At 42.0% G+C, this 26,185-nt stretch overlaps 1 protein-coding gene and 1 pseudogene across 1 annotated transcript; one reads left to right on the forward strand and one right to left on the reverse strand.

The window, feature by feature from the left end:
- Positions 1-1,509: 1,509 nt before the first annotated feature.
- Positions 1,510-2,523, forward strand: LOC120104397 (hexose carrier protein HEX6 pseudogene; annotated as a pseudogene).
- A 12,167-nt stretch (positions 2,524-14,690) lies between these two features.
- LOC103717286 (homeobox-leucine zipper protein HAT4) lies at positions 14,691-17,088 on the reverse strand. The gene is made up of 4 exons (XM_008805607.6): positions 16,294-17,088; positions 15,889-16,172; positions 15,694-15,773; positions 14,691-15,585 (listed from the first exon to the last, which is right to left on the reverse strand). The coding sequence occupies exons 1-4, from the start codon at positions 16,463-16,465 to the stop codon at positions 15,198-15,200; spliced, it is 924 nt and encodes a 307-aa protein (XP_008803829.4). The 5' UTR covers positions 16,466-17,088; the 3' UTR covers positions 14,691-15,197.
- Between the last annotated feature and the right edge of the window lie 9,097 nt (positions 17,089-26,185).

A 26,185-nucleotide genomic window follows, 5' to 3' on the forward strand; every position in this document is an offset into this window, starting at 1 on the left:
ACCTTGGAAATTACTCCAACAAAGCCACCACCACCACCACCACCACCTCAATAGATCTTCTCCCTACCACCTTGACTCCCCGTCCCTCTCTCACCAAATCCCATGGCACTCTGCTTTCGCATCAGGCCCCTCGAAACCAGCCGGTACAACAGCAGAATCACATTCTTGCTCATCACAAGTTGCACGGTAGCCTCGTTAGGAGGTTTTCTCTTTGGCTACAGCATCGGGATCTCAGGTACCAATCTCTACAATATGCGCCATCTCTCTCTCTCTCGTTTAATTAATCGACAGTGTTGGGCTGAGCTGGTGGAGTTTCTAATTAATGATCTAGGTGGAATGGCCACCAAAGAGGCAGATCTTAGGGAGTTGTCTCCGTGGATGCAGCTGAGGGTCGAGGAGAAATCGAAGCACGGCAGCGACTACTGCCGGTCGGGCAGCCACCGGGCGAGGGCTTACACGGCCTCACTGTACGTGGCGGGGACGCTGGGCGCGTTGGTGGCCGCGTGGTTCACGCATGCATTCGGTCGACGGCAGGCCATGGTCGCCGCCGGGGCCTTGGCCTTTGCTGGTTCAATCCTCGCCGCGACGGGGCCCACCGCGTCGACGCTCGTCGTGGGTCGCCTTCTGCTCTGGTTCGGGGTCGGCGTTGCCAACCAGGTGATCTCTCTCATCTGCACGTGGCAGTAGAGTCTCGAAAAAAAGTGCTCACTTTTTGAACTGAAAGCGGAACAAAACAAACAAATAAAGAAAAGGAGAGCAACCCAAAAAAGAAAAAAAAAAAGAAAGAAAATTGCCGGGGTCGAGCAGAGTCCAACCTATGGAACCATATATCCAAGATCTGGCCCATAGCTGGACCGCAAAATGTTTATGGGTCCAATTTGATCACAGCATGACCAAAAATTTGGATGTGATTAACTAAAAATCTAGCTAGAAACATGATCAAATTTGGCCCATAGCTAGGAATATTAGGAATAATAGGCTAAATAGAGCAGTGGCAACAGAACACAGAAGTATGCACTGATTTCATCTTTTTGAGACAAAACAGACACATATATAGGCTCCTGAGCGCATCTAGAGTACATTAGACCAGACCACCATTGCACATTGTATTCAGAAAGAAAAAAAAAGGACATGGCTCTCAAAATCTGCCGTGTCTTGCAGAAGACACACACACACACACAAAAAAAAAAAAAATCTAAGCGCCACCTTACAACAATATATAGTTGCTTTAAAGGATGTCGAGGGATATATTTGCACCTTGATACCGGGCCCTTACAAGAAAGCAGTCCTTAAATTATAGTTTATAACTATTTTTATTATTTTTTTATGAACCTAATTATATATATCAACTGAATGAGCAAGGAAGTAATATTAAATTACAGAGATGGGCAGAACATGGAATATAATCATAACCTTTTGAAAGTTTTTTTCTCATAACCTTATTATCTTTCAAAGTTCACACTGGTCTTGTTGCAATTACTGCAGGCGATTCCACTGTACCTATCGGAGATGGCTCCACCAAGTTCTCGAGGAGCCATCAACCATGGTTTTCAACTCGGTTTCGGCATGGGTATTTTTGCAGCCAATATTATCTACTCTGGCACTCAAAGAAGAGGAGAAGCTTGGGGTTCGTGGATCCCTTTCGCAGTTGCTATCCCTCCAGCTTTCTTTCTCATGCTTGGTGCTCTTCTGATCCCTGAGACACCAATTAGTCTTATCCAACGAGATAAAAACTTCCATGACACTGTGGAGACCCTCCAGAAGATTCGGGGCACCCCGGATGTCCTCGCAGAACTTAATGATATAATGGCTGCCGGCAGCACTCCTATAACCTTCAGCCAATCCTTAAGAACGATGATTCGACGTAACTATTGGCCTCAGCTGATAATGGCTGCAGCAATCCCATTCTTCCAGCAAGTCACGGGATTCAGCATTGTAGCCATCTACACCACGAGCTTGGTTCGAAACGTCGGTTTCCGTGAGAATTCGTTACTTATGTCAGCAACGCTAATAGGGTTCACAAGCAGCATCTCCACCATTGTTTTGATGACTGTGGTTGATCGAATCGGCCGACGGGTGATGTTTACGGTGGGAGGCATCCAGATGCTCGTCTCGTTGGTGACGGTAATCGGCAGTGCAATGGCGGCACCACTCGGCAGGAGCTGTTCATACTTGGTTTTGCTTTTGTTCTGTATTTATCTTATGGGCTTTGGATGGTCCTGGGGGCCTCTGGGATGGTTGGTTCCAAGCGAGGTCTTCCAACTGGAGATCAGATCGGCGGCGCAGAGCATTGCAGCGGCGGCATGGTTTTTGTTTGCATTGGTCATAGCCGAGACCTTTCCAACGACGTTTTGCCACCTCAAGGTTGCCATGCTCTTCTTCTTTGCGATTTGCATTGTGGCGATGACTGTATTCGTTTATTTGTTCTTGCCCGAGACAGGAGGAATACCTTTGGCGCGCATGGATCGAGTGTGGAGGGAGCACTGGTTTTGGAAAAAAATTGTTGAGGTTGAAGCAGAATAGGATTATTGATTATTCCAATGATGATTTGTGACAATGCAATAGAGTATCTCAAATGAAAGAGTAAGATTTGGTCTTTAAAAAAACAAAAAAACTATGCATGTACGTATTTATTTTGGAAGAAAAGAGAGGAGAGTTAATGCTCCAATGATATTCTCTCTCTCCTCTCCTCCTGCTTGTTCTCAGAATGCAACATGACACGCTCCCTCTGCTCAGCCTCATGTCCCCTCGTCAAGATGTGGGATCCGCACATTTTTTTGGATGGAAAAATGGCCGCAAACAACTTTGTTCTAAGACGGGTCTGAACCCTTAGGCATGAGTGTATACCAAAAACACTTGACCATTGAAACATAACAAGAAACATAGAAACACATTAAGTTAAATAAATGCATAATGTTATATATGTAATTATTTTTAGAAAATCAATGCATGATCTTATTATCTGTTCTGTCCATAAAAAGGTAATATTTTCCTTTTAGAAGATGAATGAGAAAAAGAAACATTCTGTAATTCATTCATTTGATATTTTGAAACTTTACTATTTAAAAGAATCAAATGAATATATTAGAGTTTGAGTCAGGAAGATCTACGGGCGCGGCTGCAGACTTTGGTCATGTTCTTGTACAAAGTAAGCCAAATGAAACTATTGCGGAAAGAAGAAAAACACTAAAATGAATATCTATTTAGTATGTTCTTAGTCTCTTTTCCTTTCCCTCTGTCATGTTTTCCATCATGCTGTTCTTGTATTCCTAAACTCGTGGGGTTTTACTATTGGTATCAGAGCTCACAGGGGCTTCAAACGTGCAATTAGAGCTGAAGATGGCGTAGATCATGAATATAGATTGGTGGATCCAACTAGACTTGCCAAAGTTCAATCGTAGGCTACTTCAAAAAAGATGTATGGTGAAGCTCAAAAAGGACTAAAGAAAGCCAAATAAGAAAAAGAAGGCTGGAATAAAGTGGCGGACACAGTCCATACAGAACAATTCACTACAGTTGTGATCGAATTAGAAGCCCCTCCGGGATGCAACTGTGATCAAGAGGTTCGCGTACAATTTATTATGAGCAAAAGTTCAGAGGTTTCATTGCTTATGCATGATGGTTTATGAGGACATCGGCCTTAGAGAAGCATCATGATGATGTGAAGTCTCTAGTTGACAAGGATTTGCAGAAAAGTCTGAAAGGTTAGAATGAGTTCAGATTAGCAGGTATAGATCAATATGATGGATATGATCATGATCCACCATGGAACTTAAAATCAAAAATTTTTGCACAGCAAATTATAGAAGACATGAAGCTTCAGGAATCCATATGGCAGTGAACTCCTGTATGGCAAGTTTATTAGAGAAAAATTACGACACATGCAGCATGTGGGAGTGATAATGCAATTGCAGCCATCGTTTTAGGCATCACTTCTAGAATGTGGACCAAGGGAGATTGTTGGAGGTAGTAATCCAAACTTATGCAGGATATTTGGATTTATATTATGATATTATGATATTAGATAAGATGATTTGAGATTGAGTTGGAATCTGGAACTACTGCCTATGAATTTCTACATTCAATGGTTTCAATGGCTTCGGCCGAAATGATTGTAGGGATATGGCTCTTGAGATTAGAGAATAAGTTAATTGGTGAGTAGTGTTTAGTCGCAGATAGTTGAGTATAGATGATATAGCAACAGTAATCATGAACTACTAGAGCTTGACTGAGGAAGTCCTTTTGTGACTGGATACAGACTTTGGTAACCATTAGAGAGAAAATAAGAATAAAATAACTATTCATTCAGTGTTTTTATATCATCTCTCTTCTCTTCTCCTCGTTATATTCTCCGCCTTCTTATTATTCTATTCTTGAATCCACATACAAGCTCTACCGTGGTGCTCGTAAACTTCACATTTTACCCTTTTATTGCACTATCTTTTTATTCACATAGAGAATAGTGCAAGGCATGAAAATACAATTTATATTCACTGCGAAGTGGAATTTAAAAAATTTGCCTATGGCTCACATGCTATACGCGATGGACTTTGGAATGCATATTCCCCATTACATGTTAAGAGGTATAAAAATTATGATTCAAGAGGAACATTAGAATCAATATGGATCATTTTGACTACTACGAATAAGATTTAATAGAATTCAGAAATGAAATCTGCCATATCAGAAGCTGAATCGCATGCCAACTTTCTTGAGGCCATAATTTAGGCATGCAACATCCGATCGAGATAATCTCTTTTTTTTTTATGAAAATCGGATAACTTTTCGAAATCTATTTTGGAAAATCTAATCTTGTCAAAGTAAAAGAAAAATTTGGCACAAATTGTATGATGACAGATCTCATTATTATATATTTCAGTTTATAGATTCTCAATGAAAAGAAAGAGAAACTAGACTCTATTTTCATCATTTACTATTATTATTATTATTTTGAGAGGTTCAAGTTGAGTAGGTTGATGAAATTTTTCTTTCTTTCCGATCGGATCAAGATGTATAAAAGCAATTTCAAATCTCAAGTTCCCCATATATGGAAAGTGAGCTTGAAGTGGAAACTAAGTCATATATTGTGCTTAATACACGAGAATTATCGGTTCTCCCAACCCCTTATTTGTCGTTCTTCTAGAGTTTAGATAAAGGTGATGCAAGCCGGTTCTCAATTAAGGGATAGCGTAAAGTTAACGCAAACCAATTCAAATAAAGAGATGGCATAAAGTTGATGCAAACAAATTTCTAATTAGTATTGTGCAAACGTGATGCGCAAAACCTATGGCTAGAAACTAATGGCAATACAAACTGATGGCGATGTAAACCAAAGGCGGTGCAAATAGATTTCCAATAAAGGACTGCATAAATGCAGTGCATGCAAACCAACGGTGGTGCAAAACCTATGGCTAGAAACTGGTGGCAACACAAACTAGCAGCGAGTAAACCAATTTCTAATCATTAAAAAAATAAATCAATTTCTAATTAAGATTACAAAAAGGCAAAGTAGCTGATTCCTAATTTCTAAAATGCTAAAATCTTTTTACGGCTCTTCTTGAAAGATTCCTATACAATCATCTAAATTCATGAGCTCAAAATACAAATCATTTTCTCAAAAAAAAATTTTGCCAATCAAATTGAAATGATATAAATAAATAAATAATATTAATTGAATAAATAAATAATTCAGATCCTAAGCTCACTCATTATAAATAGGATATTAGTAACTACAAACTCAAAATAAGCCTCAAGATTTCTTGACCACCTACAGATCTGCCACCAGCAATGTCATGGCCTAGAGGTGAGCCTCTCCCTATACCCATCTCTCTATCTCCTCTCACCGACTCCCTCTCCCTCTCTCTCATGGCCTAGAGGTGTGCCTTATGTTCCACTCTCACATCACTCTCCTCATAGCCTACCTCATTTTCCCCTCTCCCACACTCTATACTCTTCCATTCCTTGGTATCTCCACCCTCCTTTTTCCCTCAGTTAACCCTTAGTCCTCAACCCACCAAGCCCTAACCCTAATCCTGCAAGTGGATCAAATTTCCAATTCAATGTAGATCTGGACTTGGATTAAAATTCCAAAAATCTACTATTCCTAGCCTTCTTGCTATGCACTTCTTTCTATATACCATCAGCTCCTCTCCTCGTCATGGTCCCACCTCAAGAACGAGAATTTAATGCTAGTATTGATAATTATAAATTTGATTTTTTTTCTTGACAGGTCCACCTTAAAATGGCTAACTTCATAGCTAAATTTCTTGGCTTGGGAGGTATTGGAAAAAGGTATATATGATTTTGTTTTTCTATCCTATATTTCAATGATATGTGAAGAATGACTTTATGTAAATGCAGAAGTTGAAAAAATCATAAGGGAAAAAAAAACTATGGACCTAAAAGTTTGAATTTGTTTATAATGAGTATATGTAATATTTGATTTGCTTACCTTATTATATTTATCTTAATTTCTTTAAGCGGTTTAGAACATTTTTTTTCTTAAATTACTTTCGCATATGCATGTAATTCCCGCCCTCCCCCCCCCCCCCCCCCCCCCCCACACACACACAAAAGATTGAAGTCTGATTGCTAGTGATGGTGTTGTAATCACCTTTAATCTTCCCAAATTTGTGACAAATTCTCTACCTTTTTTTAGAATTTTGAATCTTCATGACTAGACAAATTGTTATGAGAGACTGGAAATGTGGCTATGCTCACATTCACAACTTTTTTTCTTTTTTCTTTTTTTTTTTGCATTTCACATAAAGTGGAGGATTTACTTGAACTTACTATATGTATATGTGCACTCATATTATATTATAGTGAGAATAGACCATCATGGATAAAAGGTGATATTAATCGAGGAGGTTTGGCTTCCATTACCCTTGCAACAAAGAGGTTCTAGATGAAAACTATATTTGTGACAAACAGGAATGTGAACTCCAACATATAGAGTACCATAGACCAGGCCACTACTTGATATAAGTTTTTTGAGAAAAAAATGACCCAAAACCCTCTATGGTGCGCTATTTGCACTGTAGGTGTTGTGCAGTACTCAATAACCACAATCAGAGGATGGAAGGCTATCAAACAAGGTGCACTATGTATAACATATAAGGCTACCATATTTGATGGTCGTCCATCTCCTGAGGGTGACCATCAAATGCTGCACAGCATCTGTGGTACAAACTATGCACTGCAGAGGATCCTAGAAAAAAGAGACTTCACATGGCTAACCCAGCTTAACCACCGCTAGATCTAAAAATCCAGGACAGAACAATATTTTGCATGACAACATAATTTTTTGTTTTTAGAAGTAGTAAAATGACACAATAACAGGTGTGGTTTAGTTCTACTGCCAGGTGGAAAGTGAGTTGCCACTTCACATTTACCTGCTATTTATAGCGGAATTTTGAACATTCTGCTTGCTATCGTATATCTGATGGTGCACTAAAATGTTTCTATGGTATGGATGTTAGTCTCAAAGTCCATGATGCATTGTAAATGGAGACTCATTTCCTCTATTGATACGGATTTGAAACATACCCCACAACAAATGGATAACCTCAGAGAAGTCCAATTAATATTTGAACAGTTCATAAAATTGAACAAACTACTAACCTTTTGGGTTGGGCCTGATTGTATATAATATTAGTTTTATTAATCCAGCCATGACATCAATTTGGTGAACAAAAACTAACACCAAAATATAGAGAAAGATGGAAAATGGGATTTACATGCAAATTTTTCAAAATATTTCCCAGTATCTGTGCCGAGATAACACTGCCAATGATTGTACTCTATCTGTTTGGTTCTCGTTTTCTAGTTTGTGCCTCAGACCTAATAGTGGTTGCATCACCATTATTATTGTAGGCTGCTCCACTGTACTTATTAGAGATGGCCCCACCAAACTCATTGACGTCGGCATTGGAAGAATTGTGGAATGGATGGGTTTAGTGGAGGTCCCTTGCCATGGCTGCCGCTCCTACTTTCTCCCTCATGCTCGGTGCCCACATGGTCTCACCAAAATTGACAAAAACTTCCATGGCACCGTCGAAACGATTCGAGGCACCCCTGATATCCTCGCAGAACTTAATGATATAATGGCTGCCGCCAGCACTCTTATAACCTTCAGCCAATCCTTAAGAAAGATGATTCAACGTAAATATTGGCCTCAACTGATAATGGCTGCAACAATCCCATTCTTCCAGCAAGTCGCAGGATTCAGCATTGCAACCATCTACACTGCAAGCTTGATTCAAAACATCGGTTTTGGTGAGAATTCATTACTTATGTCAGCATTGGTAATAAGGTTAACAAGCAACATCTCTGCTCTTGCTTTGATGACTGTCGTTGATAGAATTGGCCGACGGGTAAAGTTCATGGTGGGCGGCATCCAGATGCTCATCTCGTTGGTGATGGTTGGCAAAGCATTGGCGACACAACTCGGCAGCGATGATGAGATTAGCAGGAGCGCGCTATGCATACATGTACACTTGGGTTTGCTTTTGTTTTGTGCTTATCTTATGACCTTTGGATGGTCTTGGGGGCCTCTAGGATGGTTGGTTCGACATGAGATTTTCCCACTAGCGGTCAAATGAGCAAAGCGAAGCTTCATGGTGACAATACGGTTCGAGTTTGCATTAGTTAATGTGATGGAGATCTTTCCAGCTGTGCTCCACCAGTTTATCCATCTTCGAGGGATGGATTTCATTTGTCCTTGCCATGAAACGAATGGATGAGTATGGTGGGAGCATCTGTTTTGGAGAAGATTGCCAAGGTTGCAGCAACACAGACCAGCTGTTCTGATGATAGCGCATACGCATGCAATGTCGCCTCTGTAATGACAGAAATTATAAGATCTTGGCATAATTTTCTCAGCCACCAAGCTGACATGAGTAGGAGATAAACTTGCATTAATTTTCTAGGTGACTCGATCGGATTCCCACGTGGCAACCTCCATGGGCCGATTCTTCAACACTCAGGAGGACTGCCCCAACCATAGCTTGTTGTTTTTGGGCTTTAGCCTTTCCAAACCAGGGTCAGCAATTGGTTTGCTCTTGTGTATCTTACTTGAACCAGGTTCAGGAGGCCCAACCGGCTTAGTGTATCTTACATGACCGGTTTGAATAGAACCCGACACGATTAGCCACCAACCGTGGACCAGACATTGCTTTGTTTGTCTCCGAGCATCGCCGCTGCCGTCAAAGAACAGCTCTCAAAGAGGCGACCAATACGTCAGACCCCTTGCAAGTACTCATACTAAAAAGTAGCCGTGGCTATCCACAACATTGTTTTGCGATCCCAATGCTTCATGGGAAGATCTAAAAGCTGAATCAACAAAGCCCAATAGCAGTGATCAAAAAAACCTTGCAGCTTCTTGGAAATTAACAATACCCACGTGAAGAAATTTCCCAATCGAAGATCTCTTCCAAGGAGCTCAAGCCTCCTCTATTTTCTATAAATCACTCTTGTAATTCAAATCCATTCAAATTCAATCACAGGTACCATAAATCCAATCATAAACGTCAAGATTAGTTTATGATCGATCCAAATAGATATATGTTACAGTGCTTCTGAGTCCACATGAGTTGTGGATCGAATCTGCTTTAATATTATTTTCAATAATTTATGATCTCATCTAAAAAACTAGCCGAAAAATATTATTTAGATTTTTTGATTCCGTAATTTTGATATCCAAAATCTATCTGATATATAGCTGGTGTGAGATTAAATACGCATCCTTTTAGATACTATTATAAGTTTAGAGATAATTGCTACTGTCCCGACAAAAGCCTGGCCACAACTATCCTATTGCCACCGAATGGGTGTCAGAATGCAGAAGGGTAGGATTCACCATCCATTGATATTAATTAGGTCGAAGGCTTGTAATTGAAGGAAGGCTTGGCGACAGCAAATGATGTCATCCATTCTTTGATTCATGGTAGTGCCAACGTGGTCTACGTTCTTTACCTTTGTCCGATTGTGCAAAGTTATTTTGGTCAATTGCCAGCAGCCTTGGAATTCTCTCAAGCACATGTATTTGAATGACGAGGGATCATACGTACGTACAAACCCATGTTTGACGAGGGAAATGGAATCCATATATGCGACTGCTGCATGGCCAACTTTCTCGATCGTATCTTTGAATTTACCCGAATATTCGATGCTTGCTCCTCTTTGTCTCTTTCGAGCTGTGACATCACTCCTTGCGACTTGTTCATCCAACCATTTGTCTTAATTAATATGATACATATATGCATGCATGTTATCAACATTCGGTAAATTATATTCTTTTTTTTTTTGAAAAACATATGGTAAATTATATTATTACCATAATAAATGGAATATGTAATACAAATATAAGATTAATATATATGTACAAATGATGAGCCAACAAGCATATCCAAATCATGTCAGGAAAGTCTTGAAATAATCACCTTAGATGAAATTATAATGACTTAATCCAACTTAACCGCCATACCCCTTTAACCGTACCAGGTTCGCCCAGCCAAAATCCTAATCATAATTTGATTTAGATAAAATAGGTCAGCAGCTTAATTCACTGCATTACCATCTGTCGCGTGAAACTAGCCACTGTAACTGGGTATACCTCATGACTGCTATTTATGAAACCTAATATAACTCTTCTTCCAGTTTTTGACTGCTCCAGCGCGCTCAGACATGCTGCCAAATTATCTCATCAGCCTGTGTGTCCTGACGGATCTAACCCACCTTATAATTTCTCACTTTTAGGGGGGAAAATACAAATTTTTGACTGTTATACAAAAATTACCTCATTATAAGTTTCAGAAATCATCAGATGTGCATGAACTAATAGCTTTCCTAACTTGCTGATTCAAATATATCAAATTTTAGTTCCTACACCTTGCCATATAATTAGTGAGGTAAACTGCTTAATGAACCACGGGGCATCCCTCCTTTCATTTGATGTCATATATCTCCTTAGATTACACATATAATAGCACCTTGTCCATCTGCGCTGCAAGCATGCCCATGTTTACTTTTGAAATATGTTACCTGCGATCCATGAGCTTCTCCATTCCAAGGAATGTTGATTTAAACCACCATCACACCAAGATTTCCAGCGCTGCAGGAACTAAGCTCGCTATTGCTAAATAAGTAGATAATGTTCTAAAGCACAGCCAAATTTCCACTCTGCCGAAGCCATCAACCTCAATAAAGCATAAAATCATCATCATATTGCTTGAGAAGAAGCCTAAGGCCAGGGTAACAATTTCATGTCCTTCATCTCTCCTCTCATTTGTATTCTTTATCTTTTGGATTAGATTTGGTTAGAAAATCTTAGGCTTTGCTACAGGGTTCCCGTAAGATTACATTAGTAACATGCATGGACAAACAAAATCAACCCAATTTTAACAATAGCGAGATAAGCGGCAATATCTATAGACAGAATGTTCAACAGCTGCCCAGATGCTCTGGCGCTGGATTTTTCCTAAGCTTTCTTTCAGGCATACTCATCTCGACATTCAAAACGTTTCCCTTTAACCCATAGTCAACTGGTCCGATATGCTCGTGGTAGATTCTATCTAGGTTTCCATCCCATTTGCCAAGCGGACATCAGATTGCTGCAAAAATCGAACCAAGGAACAGATATGTTTATCCAAACGAATTACCTTGTGAGAGGCATTTCCAAGTAGCTAACCCCCAAATTGACCATCTCTATATTTTATTGTGAGGTCGCCTAATAAGGCCTCCTTTTCTTCGCATTCGTCACCCCCAAATCCATCTACCACCCACGCGAGTCCTGGTCTTCTCTCAAACAGGAATCATATATTATGATAAGTTCATTAAAAGAAAAGAAAAAACAGACCGCAGACAAGTCAAGCAAAAGAGGGAGTACTTTGAGTCACCAGGGTTGTATTCGGTCACCAGGGTTGTATTCGGTCACCATCCTTTGCATTGTTGATAAATGGATCCCTATCGCGGTACTTTGAGTCATCAGTGGGCCTGAGGCAGGGCTGCCCACTTTCACCACTTTTGTTCATCATTTGCTCAGATTCCTTGTCACGAGCACTTCGCCATGCAGCAGTATCACCGGAGATTAAGGCCTATAGGCCGGCGAGGGGTGCGACTTGCATCTCACACCTACTTTTTGCGGATGATTGCTTGCTATTGACCCGCACGACACGAAGATCAGCACAGACTATTAACGGGATCCTGGAGGAATACTGTGGAGCTTCAGATCAGATGGTCAACTTATCTAAGTCAGCCATCAGTTTTAGTCCGCAGACCGATCCTAGGGTGAAGGCCTCCATCATGAGCAGCTTGGAGATTGACGAGCAGGAGGGGACTCTTAGATACCTTGGGGTCCCGATTACGGATCAACACCTGTGGAGGGGGGAGTACATATCTATGAAGGCGAGCATCAGACGCAGGTTGGAGAGCTGGCAGGTGAGCACCCTGTCGATAATGGGTAGAGTTACTTTGTTGAGGTCAGTTTTGAGTTCTATTCCTGTTTATTTATTGTCCAATACACTGGTATCGGTTTCTGTGCTTCACGACTTGGAGAGAATGTTCAGGAGCTTCATTTGGGGGTGTCGTAGGGATAGAGGAGCGTCCACCTACTGGCTTGGGAGGTCATTTGTCAGCCAACCAGTTGGGGTGGGCTGGGAGTCCACTCTCTACTTGAGCGTAGGGAAACACTGGCCACTAGGCTTGCAATTAGATTTCTTCAGGAGCCGAGGAGTCTTTGGGCTTCTCTTCTGAGGGCGAACTATGGGGACCCCACCACCTCGGCCACTTTTAGAGCTGGACGTGGGTCCTCCTTTATCTGGAGAGAGATATGTTTCCGTGCCCCGGGGGTGATGTCGATGATCCGATGGAAGATTGGGGATGGTCGGACTATCAGCATTCTGGAGGATAGGTGGCTATCGGAGGGCACATTGCAGGACTGGCCTACATTGATGGACCATGGTTGGTTGGAGGGTCGCACAGTGAGTGCTTTGTTTGTCCAGGGGGAGCAGAGATGGGATGCAGATATTGTTAGGCGGATGTTTGATGAGCAGCTTACAGAGCAAGTGCTGACAGCGGATAGGAGGATATGGAGTTTGTCCGGGCGGACGACAATGAGTTCGCGCGACATAGCGCGGTTGAGAGGAGGATCGGTGGCCCGGCAGTTTGATGATAGCTGGATCTGGAGACTATGTGTTCATCCACGCGTCGCACTATTCCTGTAGAAGGTAGCATGAGGCTGTCTACCTACTAGGAGTGTCCTGGCGCGGCAGAGAGTGTGCATAGCTGCAGATTGTGGAATATGTCCAGAGGTGGAGGAGTCCATCTATCATGTGCTAGTCAAGTGCCTGCGAGCCAGTCAGATCTAGAGGTGTGCGGGGCTCTCCTATGACCCGAGGCAGAGGTGGTCGTCCATTGTTGAGTTCCTACGCTTCCTGGAGGTCCCGGGGTCAGGGCCTAGGATGGAGGAGAGAGGGACTCGTGTTGCCTACCTGGCCTACCATTCCTGGTTGGACAGGAATGCACAAGTCTTTGAGGGTTGCAGCTCGCCTCCGGAGGCAGTGGTGGCCAGGGCATTACTGCATGTGGAGGAGTTCCTTAGCACTGTTGTGAGTTCACCTACCGGGTTGGTCAGAGACATTTGAAGTACCCCTTCTGCTCTTGTAGCGTCCAGATATATTTTTGTATCCTAGGTGCCCCCACCCCCTGGCTTCCTGAAGTTGAGTTTCGATGGCAGTATGCCCGCTGATGGGAGAGGCGGTGGTGTAGGCTTCATCATTCGAGATCATGATTTCAGACTAGTGGCGACAGCACATGTTCAATTCGTCGGTGGTGTGTGCTGAGCTCCGAGCTGTCTGGAAGGGCATATCCTATGCGAGACGGACACTTGGTGCAGACCAGATTATCCTTGAGGACGACTCGGCCATTGTGATTGACTGGATCAGAGGTCGGGATCGTGCAGATGAGGGCAGGCCGCTGCTTCTAGACATTCGCAGACTCTTGCAGGCGTGTGGCACTCTTCAAGCTACACATGTTTAAAGGAAAGCGAATTGTTTAGCTGATTGGATCGCTTCTTATGCGGCTCACCATTCTGAAGGCTTTGTTTGGAGGAAGTGCAACACAGTGTCGAAATCTCTTTCTACTTTGTTATTTTCAGATATTATTAGCCGTATCCATACTCGTAGGGTGTGAGCCATGAAGAAGTTACGTACGATGGGAGCTTCATGTGGACCCAAAGAAACAAGTTGATAAGAGTAGTGCTTTAACTTGCCCTTATATTATTGTCCATGAGCATCAGCATTTTCCAAATTAATAATAAGACATCGGCAATTTAAAACTCAGACAACTACTACCGAACAGCCGACTCGCTGAGTCGCATCCAGCCCCCCCACTTACATTTATTACCACGTCTCTTGCCGTGTCAGCGACCGCCGCGGAAATAGTAGGGGTGATGGTGATAGAGAACTAATGCTTCCAATTAAAGGTGAGAGAACGACCACTACCAACCGAGCGTGGGTCAGATCCTTCGTAAATTTATATGAACAAATGATTAGCATGGATACGAAGAAGATCTGCTAATATTTTATACTTGGTCTCTCCGTAGATTAGCCAGCGAATCCCACCAACTGATCTCATGCAGTCCATGGGCACGAGTCGCCGAGATTATAAACAATAGTTTATGGTAGCATGGAGAACACAGAACAAAAATAATTTAAAAGAAGAAAAAGAGGGGGGACAGAGAGAAGAGAAGGCAGCGCTTTACATGATAATCCTAATAAAGAAGGAAAAAAAAACTTGATATTTATATAGAATTTTTCATTCTTAATTTTTTTTTAGAGAGAGTTTTTGACCGAGAGTCTGAGAAAACCGCCCCCACCTCCTCTGATTAGATTTCGTGGAGTATTTCCATAATTAAAATAGAGGAAAGCCCGAGAAAAAAGTGTAGCTGCTCGAACTAAATATGATGAGAAAGATGGGCCAAGGAATTCCCCGTCAAAGAAGAAAAGCTGACGGAGCGTCTCCACCATCACTCACCCAACCATCATCATCATCATCGACAGAACACGTAGACATCATTCCATGGTATCCGACCGCATCCTCCCACCGAAGATCATACAACCAATATCCATCATCAGCTCCAAAATAACCACGGCATGGCAGCTAGTTAGGATGATGATTTTGGTTTCACCACATCCAGTTTAACTACGCTGTGGCGCGGCATCGAGAAAGGAGGGGCGAAGCGGCATCGGGGACCAGGGAGTCGGTGCGGCGACGGGGGCGGCGGCGGCAGGGGCGATGGGAATCGGACGGTGGTGGTGGTGGAGGAGGAGAGGATGGTGATCGGGCTGCGGCGGCCCCGTGGACGGTGTGGAAACGGTGGCGGTATTGGTGGAGTTGGAGACACGCTCGCAGGAAGGACACATGGTGAGGGTGGTGGGAGGGGTCATGTGCATGTAGAACTGGGGCGATAGCTTCAAAGCTCTCAGCTCCTGGACTTCCTTCTGGAGCCTCCTGTTTTCTTCTGTGAGATTCTCGCAGCACCTCTTGAGGAACTCGCAGTCCACCTCCGTCTGCTTCAGCTTCGTCCTGAAATTAATTAGAACCCCAGCTCGATCCGTTAGCATCAGAATATGGACGCATTTTAATTAATTGTTCCAGAAATGGCACCCGATCCGCTGAGACAAAGCATCTTACCTCGCTCTTCGGTTCTGGAACCACACTTCCACCTGTCTCGGTCTCAGGTTGAGCTGCTTGGCCAGCGCCAGCTTCTGCTTCTGTTCTCGTTGGAACAAAGAGAAACACGCAGGGTCATTCTCGGAAGATTACAAATTAAGTTTCCGCTCGTTCCCAGACTAGCCCTAGGAAGAGGGAGAGGGGATGCCGACTTACAGGGTTGAGGGTGTTGTGTTCTTTGAAGCTCTCTTCGAGGATGGCGGACTGGTCCTTGGAGAGGCGGAGTTTCTTGCGGGAGCCGTCGCCGTCCTCCTCGTCGGAGACCCCCCGGGAGCACGCGCGCTCCGCCTCGTGCTCCTCCGCGCCGCCGCGCTTCCCGCTGACGCTAGAAACGGTGCTGTTGGGCGACGACGCCCCCGCCTCCTCCTCGCTCTCCCGCTCCGCCGCCGGCGCCCGGTTCACGTCGATCCCCCTCAGCAGCGGCCCGTCCGTTCTCCTCTCTGCAACCCAAAACACATCGAATCTTCAGATCCCATGCAGCAAACTCACAGATCCGTGATTCCACCCCGTGAAAATCCTCAGATCTGGAAAGACAAGCGCAGATCTAGATGGAAAAGCTACCCGAAGAGGCGAGGAGGTCGCTCCATTGGGACTTCAGGAACGGCGGCGGCTGCGGCGGCGCAGGGGAGGAGGAAGGCGGAGGAGGCGGCATGAGATTGAGCTGGAGAGCAAACCGAGTCTCCGACGAGCTCAGGCTGAGGCTGAGCCCCAGATCCTCCTTTTCCACCATCATCTTTGACCAAGCTAGATAGCAACAACCCCTTTATCTCTTTACCTTTCCTCCTATCTTTCTCTCTTTCTCCCAAGAAAGCTGAGGATTAGGGTTTGGGAAGGAATCGCAGAACAAAAAAGGAAGGGGAGAGGAAAAGCGGTGGAACAGGGAATGGGAGGGGAGTTGCAAACGGTTTACAAAGAGGCTTTTGGGGATTTTTTTTTGGATGGGAAGAGGTGCAGGGGAGGGTGGGGGTTTTAAATAGCGGTCTCTTCCTTCAATCATGACCTGTGTCAGGGGCTCCCCAGGTCTCGCAATCGCGGCTGCCCCCAAAACCTAACCCTCTTCCGCAACCCTTAACCCTAGTTATCCGTCCTTGGCCCATGAAAAACCCGTGGCTCGCTTCTCCATCGACCGAGCCCCAGAAACCGGAAGCGGCTCCCCCACTCTTTGGCCTTTCGCTCTTCCATCAAGCCAGTATTGGAGACTTGGAGTATTGGGGAGAGAGAGAGAGAGAGAGCAACGAGTTTCTCGCTCTCGGGCGCATGAGGAGTGGCAGGGCAGTGGCGTGATGTCAGGAGGGGGGCGCGCACAGCCCTCATGATTGCAATACATGGTACCAATCCATGTCTATCATTGCGTTTGAGTTGTGCAATTATTGCCGCTCTCGATGTCGATACATGAGATGGGATGACGAGGGAGAGGGAGCACGGGTGAGCCCCCACAGGCCACAGCACCCAAGGCCAGTTCACGCTCGCCCATATCATCGTGTCCCGCAGGGCGCCAGCATCGGCTGCTTCATGCTGGGTCCCGGCCGTGACCCCATGCACCATCATCCCATCATGATCATCATCATGCCATCATCCATCGACCGTTTGCCCGCTGCCATCAAGATTAACCTTCTATCATCATCGCCCCTCAGACTGCGCGGGTTACTTTAATCGAGCATTCAAGATTTACTTGGATATATGCGACACGACATTTCGCATGCTTTTTGTTGTGCTCGACCCTTCAGCCAATTTCAACTGTATATATTTCAAATATCTAGTCTGTAGATTTTTCGTTGGTGATTTTTTGATTTTTGGTGGGCTTTTTTTTTCCGTAACTTCTAGATTTGTCCTCAAATAAGATATGAACAAATATTTACTATGTATAGTACAAATACCTTCGGGCATTGGGTAAAATTTTGTTGATTAATAAGTGCTACGGTTGCTATAAATCATTATGTCATTTAGCTCATTAATAAATCTCCACCATAAAGGTGGACATTTAATAGATTTGTTTTTTTATAATTTAATGTCATGATCAAGTTGTTAATTTTGTTTTCACTGCAAACTTTACCATGTGCAGTGAAAATGTATAGTTAGGAGGGTATTATTTTTAAAATGCGTATGAAATATTGTGCCTTGCTTCCCTTCTAAATATATTCTTTTAGTAATTATAACTATAAATATATCCTTTTTTTTATTATTATTGTTGTTTGTTTATTGTGTGTGTATTTCTACGATGTTTGGTGTAATCTTCTTCAATTTGCTAAATACACGTGGAATAATTACGTTACACCAACCATTAAACCTCTCCCTCTCCCGTCTCTCTCTCTCGTGAACGCACGATCTCATGCACCCGCTGAGGACACCACCAATAATGACCCGCGCTAACACCTGCTAATAACAACAATAACAGCTTTTGTTTGCATGATATGATTGCGGATGTCCGTTGTCGACACTCCCCGCGTACTCTTGACGCTTCGTCCGTCCGTTTCCCGGGTGGAAATAAAACCGCCAAAAGAATCGGTCCTCGCGGATAGCCCCGGTAACCCACCTCCTCCGGCACGGTACGTGTGAAGGGCCCTTCAATAAATGCCCCTCTTTAATGGAAGCCACCACCCCAAGCTAAACTTCGGCCGTAACTCCCAACGAGCCCTTAATAAAGGCCTTCGCGGACATCCGGCGTGGGGTCACCTGAGCCGGATCCGAGGGCTCGCCACTTGCACTGGAGATAGGGCCCACGTGGATGTACAAACCGAGCCGAGCCGATTAAGCCGAGCGAGGCTCGCTGGGGGGACAGGTTGGGGTGGGGGTTCACGTGGAAGCGGGAGGGAAACCAGGGCGAACTCACGTGGGCCAACATGTCGTGCCCCAGCACGTGCGAACACACCACGGAAAGACGTGACACGCGGGGCCCACCGATCCCGGTCGTGCGTGTCATGCTGTCCTCCCAGCCCCCGACACCCACGCCCCGCAATCATTGGCCCCCTACTTGTACCTCCCTACTGCCGCTTCCCGGAATGCCCCTCCCTCTTAGGATGCCAATTATTGCCTGGAAATAAAAAGAGCTCATCACCGGTGCAAGGGAAGCGCCCTGCTTTTGGTCTTTTTCCTCATCCCCTTCTTGCATTCTCACGGTCATGATGTCTATGTGTGGTATAGGATGACTCCGAACTTGACAAGATATCCCATGCGCTTGTAAGCGTCTGGCTTTAGAGAGATGATTAAAGGCAAATTAATGATAATTTAACAAAATATAATGTAATTTAGGGAATAATGTATCGCTTTGAAAAGTTTATTTATCTGATAAGCATTTATAGATGGTATATAATAGCGCTGGTTCTCCAATCCCAATCTATTTCAATTTCGTTTGTGTTGCAACTTAATTAGCTCGAACATGCTAATTTTTGAGCCGGACCAAGTTGTTTTGTAGATATGTTGGTTCTTTAATTGATATCAGCGTTCCTCCAATTTTGTCATTCAAGTAGTTTTGGCCAATTTGTTTCTTCTATCGAGCATCAATATTTGGAAGATAGTGCTTTGGTCAGGTGCTAATTATTTAGTTGAATAATATTATGTATGCACCTCTAGATTCTTTGCACAAAAGCTTACTCAATAACATAAGGGACAAATAAAAAGTAACAAGCGATGTAACACAAAAGCGAACCCATCGATCAAAAGTTTGACGATGATTGATTTCTGAATTTGACTATCTTAGAAGCATCCTATTTTGTAAAGTTCTTCCTAGTGGGAGAATGAATAGCATTGTTACAGAAAATATGGAACATTGTTCCATGGAAATTTAGCAGTTGAGCTATCACGCTATCATTAGGGCCACTTAAACTATGTACAAACTTATTCTGATGCAGACAATCAAGAGGTTATATCTTTATTTTTTCAAAAATATCCTTTAAATAATTAATTAAACTTTCAATTCTATATTCAAAATTTTTTACCATCATAACTTTTAATAACAACAAAGGTAGAACATGCATTGATTACTTAGAGATCTCTACGTGACAAACAATGACTCTTCTGCAAATATTCTTAACCTCTCAACTATTTTATAATAGAGACAGGATTCAAACTAGGATCTTTGAATAATACTAATGAAAGATATTACTAAACTTGCACCTTTGATGGGTATTAGCTTTTTTGTTAGCTATGGCAAATATGGATAGAATTAAATTCGTTCCACGACACGACAAATTACTTGGCTTGCAACGGTGCAATTCTTTTATCCGATTACTCCGCGCCACTTGTTTTCTTGCGATACTTGCAGCGGGTCTCCCCCCTCCATTAACTTTTTTTTCCAAGAAGGGAGAAGAGGTAGGGGCAGTCCCGGAGGGGTGGAGGGGGGGTTGAGTGGTTAATAATTATGAGGAGGGGGCAGGGGGGAATGGGGATCCCTCCTCGGAACCGGTGGATTTGATCCCGGCAAGATGTCGGGATAGTGATGATTAAGTGTGCCCCCACGAGTGCGTGCTAGCTGTCCCACGTGTCCCCCTAATTATTACCTTCACTACCCGACAACTCTTGTCATCGGACGGGGAGAGAGATAGCCAACCCAACTGGTATCCGTACGAGACTTCCTCCTCTCTCTCTCTCTCTCTCTCTCTCTTGCCCATGTGACCCGCACGTGCCCCCGGCCTTCTGCTCCCTCTCTCTCCCTTACCAATTTGCCCTTCCGCCTTCCAGGCTCCCCGGTTACAGCGCCGTGGTACCGTCGCAAATATACCCATCGTTGGAGTTATTTGTACGTGAGTCCATCAACTTGCGGTTATTTTATTCCGCGCCCGTCGGGCGAACGTGGAGTGCCGGGGGACGACGACAGCGAGGCGCACGTACGATCCCGGGGACCCCGCACGTGGGTTCGCAAACCCCCTGGAGATTTTTATATGCTTTGCTTCCTAGTTGGTTTCGCCTCAACTCTCAAGAGTCGAGACGCGGGGGGGGGGGGGGGGGGGGGGGGGGGGGGAGGTGACCGTAAACCGTGAAATAAATACTAATAGGAGAAATTCTAGCAGCTCATGCGTGGCTCTCTGATAGAGCTGTGAGATTGGAGTAGAGAGATCAGGACCGTCGGGTTGGGGGGATTTGTTTGGGACAGGTGGTTCCGGCGAGAGATGCTGGTATTTGGAGATGTAGAGCGCACGTGCGGGGATGGTCCGGGTCTTCGGGGAGTGGTGCACGTGTCTCGTGGGGCCTGGTGAGGTGGCTATCGTAGTTGGGTTCGGTTCACATGCGAAGGTACTCCTCGATCGGACACGGGAATCCAATGCTGGGGCTCGCCGTTTGGGTCGCACGTTGGCCGTATCGGTAGAAGGATGGGAGTGAGTGGTGAATTATTGGAGATTGGTTAGGCTGTTTTAGTCAATAAAAATGTGAAGTGGGCCAAGATTGAGGGGATGCAATTAGGGCACGGCCGACTCTATCCTTGCAGCTGATGGCAACGTCCCATTGATTTTTTTTTTTACTGCAACAAATAACCCATATAATTCTAACTTAAATCCATAAAAAAAAAAAAAAAAATGAACTAGACAGGTTCCTCTTATTAGTCCAAAAAAAACTCTCCAAAATAATTTACCGCAAACAAATCCACCCAATATGTATCTCTATTTATTCCTTTATATTTGTTCCTTTGTAGATATGCTTGGTCTGAAAAATAGGATGGGCCCACCAATTTTGGAAAAACAAGATAATAGAGTGGCCTGGAGAGTTATGCAAAACTTAATTATTTACACACACACACACACACACACACACACACACACACACACACACACATATATATATATATATATATATATATTATGTGTGTATGCGCGCTTTATGATATAGATAATTTTATAATGGAAGGGAGATGTTTTTGCCTGAGAAGAAAATAATTAGGCTATGTGAAACTTAATGTTTTCTTCTTTTGACCTCAAGCACCATTTTTTTTTAAGTGATGTAGTTCCTTCAAAGATTAATGAGGAAATGAAGCTTACAAAAATAATCCGACAAGTATTATTAGATGAACACAGAATTGCTGCTATTTGATTGCAAGGTTTTGACGTGGATTATTGACACAGAGCAGTAGATTTTCATGAACATCATTAATTTCAGGAGAAAATGATTAGATATGATTAACCATGCTGAACAGCATATATAATCGCAATGATTAATTATGATAACATATAGCGAGGATGTCAAAAATGATTAGTTTTGAATGATTAGAGTCTGTAGTTCCTTTGGAACATGGTATCATGCACTTCTTAAAAGTGGAGGACAAGTATGTCAATACATAACATTATCACATCAAATTACATATCTCCATGGATCTAAAACTAAGCTTCTTGTATAACTTGTAAGATCCCCATAAACGCTTTCCAGAGTGACATAAAATGTACAAGAACTTGCACATGTAACTGAAATCAACCTATAGCCCAGTGTAGATTAGGCTAAGTATTGAATAGCCATTGTGGAGCCAACTCATGCGCACTTAATAATTATCGAATAACATCTTGAGCACCTAAAAGAACTTGATCAATCCAATATAATATAGAAAAACAATTTTGGCTTAATGAATCTAATAATAAGTCAGATTTTCAACCACGAACTAGCTAACGCTATAAGCCAAGAAAGACATATATTGTTTGTATCCCATGCTGTGCAGCTAAATCTAGATAGATGCGATGCTTGGAATCACCTCACCCAATCTTGAGTCATATTTTAAGTCATTGCACTTTACATAACATACCATAACATAAGATGGAATAACATAATATACAATATAATAGAATATAAAATAATACAATATAATATAACATAACATAACATAGCACAACATAATATGATACGACATGACATGAATAACATGACATAATGTAGTGTAGATAATGATTCATTTTGTGCATAGATTCGCATATGATTGTCACTGCATTACCACCTAGTTTATTCTTACTTTGAACATACCTATATTTACCAAGTTATATCAATGACAAAAAAAAAAAAATCAAATTGGAGTCTTTAGTAATACAATATGAGAAAAAGAATTGGTGATAGTGATGCTTAGTCAGTCCATTCCCCATCCCACCCCCAAGTTGCGGTATATTCAATGCTTGCATGTTGGAGGTTTTGAATTCCCCATGATTAGCAGGGATAATATAAAATGTGGGATGCAATCCCATGTTTCTATGCATTATTCAAAGCTAAGCGATCTGTCCCTTATCAAGTGTAGTTTAGTATATAATAATGGCTCTTTTAAGTACGTTCTCACTGCTGTTCCTCAATCACACTGGGTTCCCACACGTGCCGTCGTCATTTCTAACCATTTCTTCGATGATGCTGTCTCGCCGGCTGCTACGACCTTGTATCTTTTTCAACGTGGATTTTATTCGTTGTTTTATCTTAATAATATAATGAACTGTTTACTGTGTAATGCCGCTTAAGATTCCTTAAACACGGCTGGTAATGGTACCGCTTAGACATGGTTAAGTAAAATAATTAGCAAAATATCGGATGGAGATTGATCTTAGAGATAGCATTTGCATGTAATTTTTACCGTTACATCTTTTTTATTTTTCACTTTCTCCGACAGTAATAAATGTTTGGTGTCAGAAGCTTCAAAGATTTTGCAAATAATTTTAAAATAGAAGAGTTTCATGATTCATTTTTGTCCAAACTAGTCCAATATTTTCTTAGATTTTGAAAACAAAAAATAGAAAACAAAATGTTTTTGAAAATTTTTAGAATTAGTAACACAAGTTGTATGCTTCTTGTTGTTATGTTTTATCTTGTAGACAATACTTTTTTACTTTGAGAGAGGCATGAAGACCCATCCAAGATAAATTATCCATGTGTGGATATACTTCGAAATGCACTACTCAAGAATTGGACCCAGAACCTCATCAAGATGAGGAGGAAGGTGACTGTGGGAATATTGCTGAATTCAATTCTACGAACATTGAATGCGTCGAAAAAAGGCTATTGTGATCGCAAAGAAATTTTTCGTTCAGTCACAATCATGATGCATGTCTTTTTCATTATTTGTATTTGTGACATGAAACCATGGGTTTTATATTCTAGTAGTCTTTGTTTAAACTCCATCAGAAGATCAAGTAAGTAAATTATCACAAAGAAGAAGGGCAGTATGACTTTTCTCGAGGCATTTAAACAGTTTCTTGGAAGAATGAACATATGCTGTAAGTTTTTTATAAGGAAACCATACCAACTTGCTCTAATTGTCTGCTGAAAGAACTTTGCTCAATAGAATTAATTGCATGCATGGGTAGAAAAGCTCGAGCCTGTTCTTTAATTATTGTGATTAGGTGGCAAGGGAACCGGAATTTTGGGATCCAATTATGACTTCCATGAATTAGGGAGCATGCTGCCATAAGTGCATGGCATGTAGATTCTAACATCCTCGGTGATAGGTTCATTTTGAGGTCCACCATGGCCTTTTTCTAAGAGGTCTAGTCTCTGGGTGGTTGTTACAACTACATTTTTGACAAACATCTGCATAATTTTTGGAAGGAAGAAATTTTAAAATTCTGACTCCAACTTAATGAGAAGCTATCCGTTGGTGCATTTGGACATCCATTCACCATGGGACAGCCCGCGATTTCCTGCGCTTAGGGTGCCATCTCATGTACCATGGAGGAGACCACACAATCAAAGGACCCCACAGCATCTTCAAATCAAGGAAACTTCATCCCTCTACCTCTTCTCTTGCAGCTAGCTTGATGGGATCATGGAAGTAGAACAGTCTGCATTTTGTCAGCATTTCCACATGCTATGAGCCTCCTATTAATGCTTTAGATTATTGACTTAATATTCATTACAGCCTTGTAATATTCATTTCCACATTACTTAACCTTTCACATAAAACATTGGATTCCTATTATATGTTTTTCGTTTCTACGGTATTAATTTGTTTCATGGACTGATGACAATTTTGGACTCATTATCTTCGTACCATGTAAGGTGGAAAGAAGCTGACTTCAATCCTTCATGGCATTACTGAACTCATTAGGCCTGGAAAGTAATCAAAGAAAGCTCTGGCTAGATCATGATTTAAATTTTTAGTACCTATATAACGTATTGGAGCTTCCTTTCATTCACCCCCCCCAAAAAAAAAGAAAAAAAAAAGGGATTATTCCATATGTTACATGCAAAATGAGTCTGCTTGCATGCTGGTTCTTGGCTTTTCTTAGAACTAGCTTGATATTGGTTTTGGCTGGAAAGCCTGAAATTTGAAAGCCTTATGTTCTATGTTTTTAATGATCTGCGGATATTTTTATGGAGATGTGAAGAGAAATGAATGTACTATGGTGCTAGTTCTCGAAAGTTTTGTGTAAGGTAAAAACATGAATTGAAAAGTCTTTGATCTTCACATGATCGTTCGCTTCATAAATTATTTCATGTTTCTTTGGGTTTACTGATTAATTATCTGAATTTTATTTTTTGATTTATGAACAACAAATAATTTAAATCTGATTGGTTTGGAACTGATTCTGCATACTGTATATAAGGCAAGCCCTTTGAATTTTCATATTACTCTGTCAAGATGTCATCTTCCTTTGGACATTCATCATTTTCCCTTGATTTCTTACGTTTCCTTTGACAATCTATTCACACGTTATAATACTGTGATGGTATAAAGAATTGTTTTGACAAAATTTGGTGAACATGTCCATACTACAACTACTATATAAGTTTCTTGTGTGGTAATCAGGTCAGTTCATCCTCAAAGGTTGGAGTTTTATTAGATGGGCTACAAGATAAATTTTGGTTCTCAATGTCAATAGAACAGCTAATTGTACACCTTGCATCTACTTTTTTTCGTTCTTTTTTTTTGTGCTTAAACTGCATGTCTATTTAAATTGTAGCCTAGCTTCATAAATCCCTTTACATGTTCTAATAAAATATTATTGCTGTGTTGATGGAATAAACTAAATTTTAGCAACTCTTTTTGCATCGATAGTGTTCTTGCTAAGCATGCTTTTCGATTTCTACATCTGGTGCAGGCCGATGATGTATTCACATCTATGAACAGCACCAACGAATGAAAGATTGGAGGTTCTGCATTTAAACACGCATCTCTCTCTCAAAAAAAAAAGAGAGGAAAAAGTCTTAAGGTCGATGTTCTGCAAAATAATTCTGTACTTGTCCTTTCCATATTATCAGATCTATTGCAGCAAACTTTGCCAAACTGTTAGTTATCATGTCATCTTATATGAGCATTGTATTAAGTAGCAACATGTAAAGGGACTGTTATGAAAACTTTTTTTTTAATTTATATATGGTTATTCTTCTTTTTCTTGAACAGGGTTTTCATTCAAATTATCATATATTCATTATTTTTGCCCTGTAAATGAATCAACCTTCAAATATTTTGTTCAATACATATCCTTTTAGTTGGAGATACTTTCCTTGAGCCTTCAAGCTTATACTTCCTTTCAGCACCATCTGACATTAGTTGTTGATTCTG

The sequence above is a fragment of the Phoenix dactylifera genome, chromosome 3 (genome assembly GCF_051530095.1).
Source record: "Phoenix dactylifera cultivar Ajwa chromosome 3, Ajwa_hap1_PhDact_Kaust_v1.1, whole genome shotgun sequence".
NCBI classification, from domain to species: Eukaryota; Viridiplantae; Streptophyta; class Magnoliopsida; order Arecales; family Arecaceae; genus Phoenix; species Phoenix dactylifera.